The sequence below is a fragment of the Alexandromys fortis genome, unplaced genomic scaffold (genome assembly GCF_014885135.2).
Source record: "Alexandromys fortis isolate MF-2015 unplaced genomic scaffold, M_Fortis_MF-2015_v1.1 scaffold_241, whole genome shotgun sequence".
In the NCBI taxonomy this organism is placed as follows: Eukaryota; Metazoa; Chordata; class Mammalia; order Rodentia; family Cricetidae; genus Alexandromys; species Alexandromys fortis.
Window position 1 is genome coordinate 341,414 of NW_026068152.1, and position 12,639 is coordinate 354,052.

The 12,639-nt window shown below is 44.8% G+C and overlaps 1 protein-coding gene across 3 annotated transcripts in view; it reads right to left on the bottom strand.

The window, feature by feature from the left end:
- Srpx2 (sushi repeat containing protein X-linked 2) overlaps nt 1-12,433 on the bottom strand; it is a 26,337-nt gene extending 13,904 nt beyond the window's left edge. Inside the window, exons 1-4 of one of the 3 annotated variants that reach the window (XM_050127293.1) lie at nt 12,102-12,433; nt 11,891-11,942; nt 10,287-10,494; nt 5,639-5,719 (exon numbers count right to left, since the gene is read on the bottom strand). In XM_050127293.1, coding sequence (XP_049983250.1) covers nt 5,639-5,719; nt 10,287-10,368 — 163 coding nt within the window. In that variant the 5' untranslated portion in view covers nt 10,369-10,494; nt 11,891-11,942; nt 12,102-12,433. The other 2 variants (XM_050127294.1, XM_050127295.1) reach the window with 2 other exon arrangements.
- Between the last annotated feature and the right edge of the window lie 206 nt (nt 12,434-12,639).

Consider the following 12,639-nt stretch of genomic DNA (forward strand, 5'->3'; position numbering starts at 1 on the left):
GGAGGGGGAGGGAAAAGGGAGGCGGAAATTTTTTTTTCAATAAAAAATTATATTAAAAAAAAAGATAGGGTTTCTCTGTAGCTTTGGAACCTGTCCTGGAACTAGCTCTTGTAGACAAGACTGTCCTCAAACTCACAGAGAGCTGCCTGCCTCTGCCTCCCAAGTGCTAGAATAAATTCATATGCCACCACTGCCTGGCCACTTTGACACTTTAAAAAAAAAAAAGAGAGAATGGCAGAAAGTGCGAGGTTTGTGAAAACAATGGCAAACTATGTGGACAGTGTTCCCTGAAATAAGGATATGCCTTTTCCTTCTTGTCCCTTGTTTTATCTCTTAAAAAACAGTTACATTTTAAATAAAAGAGATGGAATAAGCACAGCTTTCGAGTCAGACAGACCTATGTTTAAATGTTTCTTCTGCCTCATTAAGTCTGTTACCCTAAGACTCCCCTGAGCTTAGTTTTCTGGTCTGTAAAATGGCAGATAATAAAGCAGCCCAATGTGGCTGTGGTGAGACTCGAATAAAACCCCACACATGCTGGGCGGTGGTGGCACAGGCCTCTAATCTCAGTACTTTGGAGGCAGAGACAGATGGATCTCTGTGAGTTCAAACCCAGCTTGGTCTACAGCTCTAGTTCCAGGATAGCCAGGGCTACATTGAGAAACCAAAAAACTAAAAAACAAACAAACAAAAATGAAACAAAACAAAAAACAAACAACCACACACATGAAACACCCAGTGCCAGGAATGATTTTTTTCTAAATCACTGTCTGCGTTGGAGCTGCTGTCTCAAGTGTCTCCAAGCACCAATACACAGGTATCCATCCCAGTACTTCCACTTGGTGATGGCACCTCCAAACTGAAGGAAGTTTTGAAATGGTACAGTTGCAGAGAAAATGATTACAAGGCACAAAAAGGATTACAAAGGAGGCCAGGACCTGAGGTTGTACTTTTCCTGGCCATGCCTTTGCATGTCATTGATAGTCTGAGTTTGGTTTAAGCCTGGAGACTAAGTTGCAAAGAGAGCTACTGGATACTAGAGACCAGGGTAAATGCTACTGTGTGACATAGAAGTTTCTTAAGGGTTCTTTGATAATTGAAAAAAAAAAAAAACAACCAGTGAGGTAGGTAAGTAGTAACAATGGGGATGCCAGACCCTCCAAAAATAGTTCTGGAGCTGGACTCGTGTGTTGGTGGCAGAACACTTGGCTAGCAGGCACGAGATACTGAGTTTGGTTCACAGCACCACATAAAGAAGAACCATTTGAATTTGATGCTTTTTAGTGTCAGATTCTTGCACTTTTGGTTCCCAGGAGGCTAATGGTCAGCACCTGCTTTTCTGTGCTTCTGTGGGAGGGGGAGTGATATACTTGGTTGCCTTTGTTAACCAGCTATCTGTTCAGAGTGATAAACAGTAAATAAGGAAGGCCAGGTGAGTGAGTGGTTTTGGCAAATAAATAAATAAACAAACCAAATATTCATTTCAGAAGAGGTACCAGTTGAGGCCGAATTAAAAAATGAGGGTCAGCAAGATGGCTGAGTGGGTAAATGCTCTTGCCAGCAAGCCTGACGGCCTATGTTCCATCCACAGAATTCACAAGGTAGAAGGAGGGAGCCAACTCTCTGGCAAATGGTCCTCTGGCCTCCACACATGTGCTTCGGCATACTTCCTCCAAGTAAATGAATAAATGTAATAAGAAAAAAATGAATCAATGGGTGGGGGAAAACCCAGTGTGTACTAAATCAATTTGTGGGAAAAAGTATGGATTTTTCATTAATTTGTTGGAAAAAAAAAACAGTAGCTAAAGCACGGATTTCATGTGGAAACATGGTATAAAAAGTTGTCAGATTGGGACACAAGGCTATATTTAAAATGGGTTTACTAGGTCATTACATAGGGGTAATGCAGAAACTTAAGCCATGGAATCTAATTAGAAAACAACAGTCTTTGTCTACATATGGAACAGTAATATTCCAATCCCATGTATTAAAGAAATGATAGCTATTGGTGAATAAATGACTAGTGAGAACTGATGAGGAAAGGGGGTTATCAAATGTGACAGGGATTTTTAGAAGTGACACTGGAGTATTTTGAAGTCTGAGTCACTAAGGGTATGGTGGTAGTATTATCGTAAAGTAGGACAGTCAGGTTGCAGTAGAACTTTCTTCAGATAAGACAAGAAAATTTCACTTTAGACATCTCTAAATGGGTGAGTCTAGCAGTGTTAGAGATGCAGTTCAGGAACTCTGAAGCTAAGGCACTGCTGTCCAAAATTCAGATGCCAGCCTTCTGCCGTCTATGGTCACTGCCAGAGACCCCATTTCCTATCTTGGCTTCAACTATGATCAGAATAGGGAACTTACATGAAATCCAAGGAAGGGGAAACAATAACAAAAGGATGTGCTTACTGCTGTTTAAGAAACTAAGAATACTGAAGCTCAGCGTCATAGGATTTGGTGTTCAAGGGAGAACTATCATTGTCAAGATGTGTTGTGTCAGCTGGAGATACGTTGGATGGGTGGATGGGGAAACAGGCTGCAGGGAATTTAGAGTCAGAGGTAGTGACTGTGCACCATTAGCAACAAAAGAAGACAATAAAGGGATAGCTAGAAAGGTGCATAGAAGAACCCCAAACTTGGATCATTTTTCTACTGGAACTGCTTTCTCAAAGGTCACCATTTACTGCCTGAGTAACTAAAATATTTGCTATCATTGGATCTCTTTGTGATGCAAGCTTGACATAGCTGATTCCATATCCTTTCCACATTTCTAAATTTCCATCTGCAGCTTTTGTAATGTTCTTGATAGACAATCTTCTTCTACACTGACTACGATTTCTCTCTCGCATTTGCTGTATCTTGTTCTCCTACTCATATATAACAGTGTTTTCTAAAGCATTGACCTTGTCTTTCTTTAGAGAACGCTTTCATTTAAGCCGGGTGTTCAAAAAACTTCCTCTCTCTCTTTCAACTGTCTACCCAGCAACCTTCCAGGTCAGTTTTGTTTTGTTTTTCTTATGTATGTGTGTGTGTGTATACATCCACACAAGTGCCTGCTCACACATGTAGTTGTGTCTGTGTGTCCTTATCCTATGTAGTGCCAGGGATTGAACTCAGCTTGAGCCATCTCTTTGGCTCCTGGTTTACTTTTTATTTCGTTTTCCTCCCTCCCTCCCTCCCTCCCTCCCTCCCTCCCTCCCTCCCTCCCTCCNCATCTCTCCCTCTGTCCCTCCCTCCTCCTTCCTTCCTCTTTCTTTCTTTCTTTCTTTCTTTCTTTCTTTCTTTCTTTCTTTCTTTCTTTCTTCCTTCCTTCCTTCCTTCCTTCCTTCCTTCCTTCCTTCCTTCCTTCCTTTCTTCCTTCCTTTCTTCCTTTCTTCCTTTCTTCCAAGGCAGGGTTTCTCTGCGTAGTTCTAGCTGTCCTGGAACTAGCTCTTGTAGAGAGAGACAGGCCTTGAACTCACAGAGATCTGTCTGCCTCTGCCCCTGAGTGCTAGGATTCCTTTGCCCCTGAGTGCTAGGATTAAAGGCATGTTCCACCACTGCCCGGCCCTAGTTTACTTTTTAAACTTTGTCTATCTGAAAAGGTTTTTAAGAGTCCTCATTGGTATTCAGATTAGGTTCTTTCAGACATTAGTTTCTTGACCCCTTTGCACATCAAATCTGCACTCAGTCTTATTATCTCCTTTGAGACATCTCTGGAATGCATCCTTTAATTATGATGCTGGGAATCAAACCCAGGAGAGCCTTCTACACACCTGCATTCACTCTGCTTTTGAACCTCACCTCTAGTCCCTCTGAGGTCCATCCTTACTCTACATTTTGTTTTGTTTTGTTTTTGTTTTTCAAGACAGGGTTTCTCTATGTTAAAGTCCTAGCTGCCCTGGAACTACCTCTTGTAGACCAGGCTGGCCTTGAACTCACAGAGATCTGCCTACCTCTGACATCTGAGTGCTGGTTGGCCTACACCACCATTGCCCAGCAGTATGGTAGTTTTTTTTTTTTTTTTAAAAAAAGCAGAGGTGAAATATACATTTGTAGAGTCTGCCAAAATTGCTGATCAACTTAAAAATGCACTGGGGCTACAGTTGACAGAGTAGTTGTCTAGCAGGCGTGAGGCCCTGGGTTCCATCCCCAGACTTCGTGCACCAGACATGTTGGCACTTGCCTGTAAGTCCACCATTCTGTGAGTTTGAGGCCAGCCTGTTCTACAAGAATGCCTCCCGAGTGCTGGGATTAAAGGTGCCACTACTGCCCAGCTCTTACTCTACTTTTATTTGCTCCCAGAATCAAATGTTTCTACCTCACATTATTGCAACTGTTTCCTGGAAACTCTCCCCAGCTCAGGCTTTCCTTCTTCTAACACATATTTTATTTTCTAAAGAGAATAACCTACTTAGTGCTCTGAAATACCGTTTACAGTGTCGCTCCCCCATGAAAAACCACAATAACAGCTAAACTCTTCCGTGTGTCCAGGAAAGCATGGACAGAGATAATCATAAACTGAAGTCATATTTGACACCACCTACACTAACTTTCTATCTGATAAAGGAATTACTGTTCAGCATTCTTGCTGACTCTCCTTAGAAGGACCCCTACGTCACCGGGCCTTTCCTAATTCGCTCTTTATTCAATTCTCTTCTCTACTACTCCACCCATATTCCATCCCTTCAAGTCAGTGTAATTTCCTCTTAGTTCCTTAGAGCAGTGAATTTGGTTTGCCCTTAACATCTTTGGCCATCTGCTTTGGCAAATGTCTGCTTATCACCTCTCCCAGTTCACAGCAGTCTGCTCATCATTCAGCCCCTGTCCTGAATGTCATCTTTCATGCATGACCACTTTCCTGAAGTCTCCATCTTAAACTCCTGCTTCATTTATAGCTACCGTACAGTTTCCCATTTATTTGCTCTGTGTGTGTTAATTTTATTCTCGCTTCATGCCCACCAGAATGCAAGCTCATGGGGGGGGGGCAGAACCCTGTAGTAGCCCTTGTATTTCCCATAGGCTCACCCTGCACAGGAATAGGCAAAGAGCAGGGACTCAATCCATGCTGAATGACTCATAATAGGTGAGCAACCTTCAGGCCAGGGAGGTGAAACCACACAGCAAGTCAGTAACCAAGTTTGTAATTAGAAATTATAGTACACCTGCTGGGTGTGGAGGTGCACCCCTGGAACCTCAACACCAAAGAGACTGAGGCAGAAGGATCTTGAGTTCAGAGCTGTCCAGGGATACCTAGTGAGACTCTGTCTCAAGAAAGAAATGAACGAAACAAGAGGGCTTGGGCTCAGTGCCACAGTGGATGCATAAAAACAAAACAAAAGGACAAACGAAACCAAAATAAAAACAACCACAACAAAAACCATAACTCGAGACAGAGTTTCTCTGTAGCGTTGGAGCCTGCCCTGGAACTCACTTTGTAGACCAAGCTGACCTTGAACTCAGAGATCTGCCTGTCTCTGCCACCCAAGTGCTGGGACTAAAGGCGTGCGCCGCCACCGCCTGCCTAAAACCACAACTCTTGATTCTCTGAGCTGCAATTGGAACACATGAGCTAAGCCTGGCTGGGAATGTTTCTGGGAAGATCCAGGTCTTAGTCCAGGAAACATCCTCCTTGAGCTTGAGAAGCAAGGAGAATTACCTCGGTAGTCCAGGGTCCTGGCGGCTGGGACCTCTTCTGCATATACTTCATTGTAACTTTCCTCTGGAGAGTAGCCCGATCCTAGGATGAGGAACAAAATACAAAAGTGTATTCATTTCTCACTCAGCTATTTCCCAGTACCCTAACCCCTGTCTTTTTCTGGGGACCCGGCACTTCAGAATAGGGCTGCCAAGTGCTTTGTAAAACTGCAGAACCTGCTGTGGGTGAGCTTGATCATATGAGGTCCACAGAGAGCAACCCCAGAGAGGGGAGAGGTGGTGGGGGTGGGCTCTGGTTGTATTAGATGACTTTCAAAACAGAAAAACTGGACTTCTTAACCACATATCAATCCTGCCAATCTAGACAATAAACAACCCAGTCCCTTGATAAAGCTCACTAGTCTTCCTGAGACACCGATAGCCACGCTCTGGGGCTAGACTGTTGTCCTAGCTCTGAGGAAATAATAACACCTAAATGTCTTCTCCAGTGACAGACAGTATGCAGTTCTCCAAGGGAAACAGCGTTTCAAGCTCGTTCACTAGCCTACAGGGCATATGAACCACCTGACTGTTATTGCTCTGTGGCCTGCCAAGGCAGAGATGGATGGCTTAATGAGCAAAAGGGAAGGGGAATTCTTTCATAAGCACTTTATTGCAGCTTGGAGTAAAAAGATAAGTCAGAGGAAGTCTCTCTCTCTCTCTCTCTCTCTCTCTCTCTCTCTCTCTCTCTCTCTCTCTCTCTGTTCCAGATTGAACTTAGGGCCTCACACATGTAGTGCCATGGCTCTATGGCACGGCCCTCACAGTAAGCTCCCCCTCCAATGGCAGAGTCCTTGAGGTAATTTCCTCTTCTTCCGGTAGGAGCAGGTTTAGCAGTGAGCTGCTGAACTACTTCCGTGCAGTTGAGTGGCACAGTTCCTGGTGGTGGCAGGTCTGCCGCTGTCACGGAGACTAAACAGTATGTTCCCCCAGACGCAGGAAATCAGTCACGAATGTGAACTAATTGGAAAACAATTTAGTTCTTTCCATTGCAAAGTTTCCGGAAGGCCTTCTCTAAATCCCTGAGCTCTAATGCATGTTCAGGAAAAGGGCAGGCAGCCCGGTTGGAGTCTGAAGACAATTCTCCATTTCCAGGAGAGGGTGTATTTTCCAAGAGTAGGCAGGGCTTTAGAGCTGGAGCCCTTTGACCTGTGTAAACACACCAAACGAGCTTGTGGGCTTTTCTTGGGCAGAACACAGGACCTCCTGCACTAAAGGGTGGAGCAGAGGGCAAGATGATGAAGCTCCTTGACTCCTCAGGGCCCAGGCTAGGAATGTGTGTGTGTGTGTGTGTGTGTGTGTGTGTGTGTGTGTGTGTTGGGGGTGGGTGTGGATGTCAGTCCAACTTGGTAAACATGGGGATGAATCAAATTGCAAGTTTGTCTTATGAAATCATATCCTCATTGGTTTACCCTCATTCCAAAGGAAAGGGTTCACTTTTTTTTCTTCAGTTTGATGCTTTTCACATTTCCCCACTGACTTTCCTTTGTTTCTCCGCGGGTCCCTCTTCTTTCCTTTCCCACATGGGAGGTTTGTTTGTGCAGCATGGACTCTTTGTCAGCTGTTTCCGTTTAGTGTTAGCCTCAATCCCTCACAGCTCCTGGAAGCAGAAGGCCAGCTGTGCTTGGTTCCCTAAAGCATACAGTCTCCCCATTCTCACTGCAGAGCTAGCCTGTGAGGAAACGCTCCTTAGGGAACAGTTGTTCGCCAGAAGCTGAAGCAGGGTGTCATAGGCCTATGTCTGGATAGAGTAATGACAACGACAATTTAGCCCTTACTCTGTAGAGCATATGCTAGCTCATTATGTTGCCATAATGTCTCAACTGGGTACACATCATTAACGCTCTCCTACGTGTAGACACAGGCTGACTCGGGAATAAAGGGAGTGGCCCACGGCCTCTGAGATAGTACATTGCAGAGTAGACCTCACAGCCCAGGCCTGTTTGAACCCCATGGACTACACTCAGATACTAAACTTTAAATGGTGGTAGAGAAGGTGTTATGACTATGTCCAGAAGGGATAGAGAACCAAAGTCTGTCTTGCAATCTAGTATTTTTTTTTTTTACTGTGGCAATGGGGTGGGGTGGGGGAAACCATAGACTACCATGCATTTTATACTGTTCCAGAATTACAGGGGATGTGGGAGAGCTGAGGGGAAGACTCAATCACATAATTATAGTTTCCACCAGTGTGTGGAGGTAGCTAAGCCAGTGCTAGGTTCCCTTTGTACCAGGAATGAGCTTGGCCTAGCTAACCGCTTCAACTTTCCCCTGTCTCCTAGTTGCCTACTTGTGAATATTTTATGCACATGTTAGGATACTGAAGTGGCTATAAGAATGAAGCTAGACAGAAGGACACTGCCCCTGCATCATTCCATTTGCTTGAACATCTCTTGGTTCCTTTGCATTGGTCAGTGGTTGCTTACTGTGTGGTTGGTTACTGGGTTTCTTCAAATTCCATAGTCAAGTGGGATGCTCTACATCCAGCCCTTCATGATTGTATGGTTGGAAAGGTATTTCATAATTGAAGATGTTAAGAGCCACATTAATGCCTGGCCTCTGATGACAAATACAGCAGGACTCCCTGATATATATATATATATATATATATATATATATATAGAGAGAGAGAGAGAGAGAGAGAGAGAGACTGCAGTATACATCTTTAACACACTCAGCTTCATGCTTCATGTATAGTCTCTAACATTTCCAGCTTTCTGTTGATTATTCCTGGATGCATTTTCTAACTTGCCCCGAGTCTACACTTGGTGGCTTTCTTTGTGCCATTCCCATTCGAGAACAAAGCCAAACAAGAGAACAAAACTGTCCTTGTGAGTTAAAGGCAAAGTTCATCATGTATTTGCTGAATCAATGAATGAATGAATGAATGAATGAATGGGCAAATGGACACAAACCCAGTGGTTAAGCCAGCACTGAAGGGAAGAATCTTTAAATCTCCAAGTATCTACCATCATGCAGCCCTTTCTAAGAAGGCTTACAGGGCTGCCAGAGACTTAGCAGCCTGGGTTCCTTCCAAGCAGTGTTGACTGTGGTGATTCGTGGAGAAGTGGGGAGTGTCTGATTTGCAAACAGCCCCCTGAGAACCTCAAATGAAGTTGAGTGTTTTTAATACCTTGTCTGAAAACCTCTAGCATCTCGGGATTTAATGAGTTTCATACAGGGGTTCAGAATTGGAGTTTCAACCATCGGATCTCCACTCCCTTAGTGCGGTGGTCTTTTGGATAGATTTTGGTCTTCTAGACTTGAAGTCAGCCGGCCATTTGGAGAGAACAGCTGCATGTTTATCTCCCAAAGACTTGGGACTCTCTTAACCCCAAACAGTGTGTGCTCTGCCAAGGGCTTGATTTGAATTTCTTCAGCTGAATGTCCGCCCTTGTGCTTTACCCCCTATGAAGCCAGGTTAAGCCAAAGCGGGGAAGAAGCTTGCATACTTGTTTGAAAGCTGGATGCAGCTGTTGCAGACAAACAGAGCTGCTGCCAAAGGCCTCTACCAGGAGCTGGGGGTATGTGGAAAATTTTAGCTGCGACGGCGGTGGCTATGATGGTTGCAGTTTGTTATTTACTCATCTCTGGATATTTTCCTAACCCCACTGGCTGGGACTGTCTCATTCCCCTAGCTCACTCCAGCCCCTGGGAGGGCAGACATTGCAGGCCACAGAATATTCTTAGCACTTGAAATGGCAATGGAACCCAATCAAAAACCTCTGTATGGTGGTTCAGTATCCTTTCCCTGTCCCCCTTGCATGCTCCCCCACCCCACTCCTCAGAGCATTCTTGTTGGCTCGCTATGTCTCCCAAGGGTGCAGAGTGAAATAGTCGAGGACTCCAGAAAGCTGCTTCCTTTCTGAAATAAGGAAAAAAAATCCCAAAGAGCCTGGGGTATTCCTAATTAAGAGAATGTGGTCTGTACTGTCATTGACTGTGTTAGCCAAAAAAGGCTATACAAATCCTATAGGTAAACTCTGGGAGGAAGAAAGAAAAAAAGGGGGGTTGTCTTGTGGGTTCTCCCCTGTTAGTAGACTGCTTGTCTCCCCCTTTTTCTTTCTGAAAGAGATACGTGGTCTGAGTCTTGTTTTATAGTCTTGACAAGGATATTTGACTCAGGGAAGAATTAATATTAATAAATATTTGGCTTATTAAAAGCATCTTAGAAGTCATCAGCGGGCTGTGGATGGAGTTCAGTGGTAGAGAACATGCCTAGCATTTGTGAGACTCTACGTTCAACCCCGTGCATAGAAAGCAAGACATATAACAAAACAAGCAAACACACAGCCAAACCTAAAAACCCCACTGTTGTCATGAAGGTAAGTGAAAATGACACCTGAAAAGAAGGAAACAGGAAGCATCGCCTCAAAGGTCACCCTGTCCCACTCTTCCACTTTAGTTAGTGTAGCCCTAATGGGTGGGGTACCTCTTGCTGGGGTGCCTCATGGGCTGTGGTTGGTAGCCCTTTTTAATCTTTGGTCATCTTTATTGCCACCCAACAGCTTTTCTCTGCATCTAGTAGTCCCATTCTTCCTTCTTCTATGTCTTGGAATAACAGTTCTTGACCTCCCTAGAAGGAAGGGACAACAGCTCCCAGGACTCACCTGCGTACCATGTTGGGGTCACTGCTGGCGTTAGGAAGAGCAGCAGGGGGAGAGCACCTCCTTGAGTCAGTTGACCAGCCATCCTTAACAGGGAAGCTTCAGAAGAGGGGGGGCTAGGTGGCTCGAAGAATCGGGGTAAGGGAAAATGACTCTCAGAACCGAGTCAGCTATGAACTTGCAAAAGTGAGAATAAGCAGATAGATGGGATCTGTGGGGAGGAAAATTTTAACATTAATCAATTCCAGTTTTATAATCTGCCTCAGAAACCTTTCCTGCTTCATAGGATAATAAGACTTATTTGAATTTATGGTCCCTTTTCTCCAGGCAGGAAGAGGAAGGCATTAAGCAACTAATCCTCAACTTACTCTGGTGCCATCAAGTGTGACAATTGCATGATCCAAGTCACAGGGAGGGACACTGGAGTTCTGAGAGCAGGGGCATGCTAACATAAAGTCACATAGAACTGGGGGAGGGGGGGAGTCTGGAAATCCAAAGGCCGACAGTTATGGATTTTGTCTACTCATTGTTTCTTAACCACAAAGCTGGGGAGGCATCCATGTATAGAGTCCAAGACCTTGAGCTCTAGAATGAGGCAGATCTGGATATGAATCCAGTTCTGTCACCAACTAGCAAATGAGGAAACCTCTCTAAGCCTCTGTCTTTTCACACATAAACCAGGAGCAATAGTAACTAGCTCATGAGATATATTCTTGCCACGTTATTATTGCTAACTTCACATTAGACTAGGCAGGGCGTTTCTTTTCTCTAGCCTCCAGGCAGTAGCTATAATTCTGCTCTCTTCTTAGCTTTGGGTTTTGAGGCTTAGTGGTTGGACAGTCACTTCTGGCTTTTAAGTCTAGCCTCCCCCTCCAGTTTTGCCTTGCTGAACTAGCAGAAAGGCAGAGAGGTCGAAGAGGACCTAATGAGGCCCACAAGGACAGTATGCCCAAGCTCCTATTGCTGTCTCTTTTTCCTTTCTGGGGAAATCTTCACACTAATGAGAGGAGATAAGAGAATCTGTGGTGCTACTGGACAAACACTCCCCAAGTAGCAGTAGTAGAACTTGCTGCCCATCGATACAGAAACCAGTCGCTGGGCCTTTCAAGAGCATCAGTTCACCCACGTGCCTTCCACGCAGTGCCATGCTCAGAGGAGAAACAATTCTCAGAAATGGAGGAGCAAAAAACAACAGAAGATTCTGGGCAGGGTCCTTAAAGGGCCATCTGATAAAGCCAAAACTTCATTTACCAAGTCATCACTCCTTGACATCATATCTACAGTGGCTATGAAATAGGAGAGAGGGAAAAGTGGGAATAAGGTAGGGGGTAAAGAAAGTAGACCGTGTGCTAAGGATGCTGTCAAGAAAAGAATGTCTAAAGGAGATAAAGGGAATAGATGGATTCAATCACCAAGAGGGAACTAAAAAAGAGTGGAAAAAAAAAAAAGAGCCAGGGAAATGAGCTAATCACTGACCTGTCTCATAATCAGCCCCCAGACAGTTCCTTTGCAGTGGAATAAAGGTTTTCCTGTGTCAGCCCCCAGACTCTTAGAGCCCATGACCTGTCCACCTCCTCCCCAGTCTCAGACTGAAAGATTGGACTCACCGGAGGGAGCCATCCTTCTGCTGGAAGCCGAGAAGAGAGCAGGAACATGCATCTGCAGCCAGCACAAATGTAAACAGCGTATGATCCAATTTCATTAAAAACCGTTCTCCCCCTCCACGGCCAGGCCCAGCATCTGAGTCCCGGGTCTGCTGACCTCTCCACTGCTGTGAAATGGGGCACTATGCTGTGAGGGATTAAGTACAGTACTTACCTGTTTTTTATTTTATTTTTTTGCGGTCTCGTTCTCTCTCCTCTTTCTCTTTGCTCTCTGCTCCTCTCATCAGTCGTGGGGGGAAAGACCTTCTATTTTAACATTCCTAGAACCAGTGGCTCCTGGTCTGTCAGGGCCTCTGGGATTCTGGTAACACTGCCCAGATGTTGGGACGTTTGCATCTGCCAAAAGTTGTCTTAAAGCTATATTATCCACAAAGCTATAGCTGTTACTCCTCAAGAAGAGAGTTTTAGGCGGGGGAGGAGAAACAGGAGGATTAGAGGAGCTGGGGCTGTCTGCCGCAGAACAGGGCAAGTGTGAGGGACACTGGCCCCAAGCTCTGAGTGTAGTGATGACTAACAAAGGACTTCCAGAGATGTGTCCAGGAGGAACACTACATTTTATGACTCAGCATGACGTCAGGGTTGAATGAAAAGGAATCTCACCAGCTTCAGAGAGCGGGGGCATGTAGCTGACTTTGGCTTTCCCTAGGAAATTATCCCTGAAGTTCTTTAGTTCTCCCAAATTCCCAGTTACG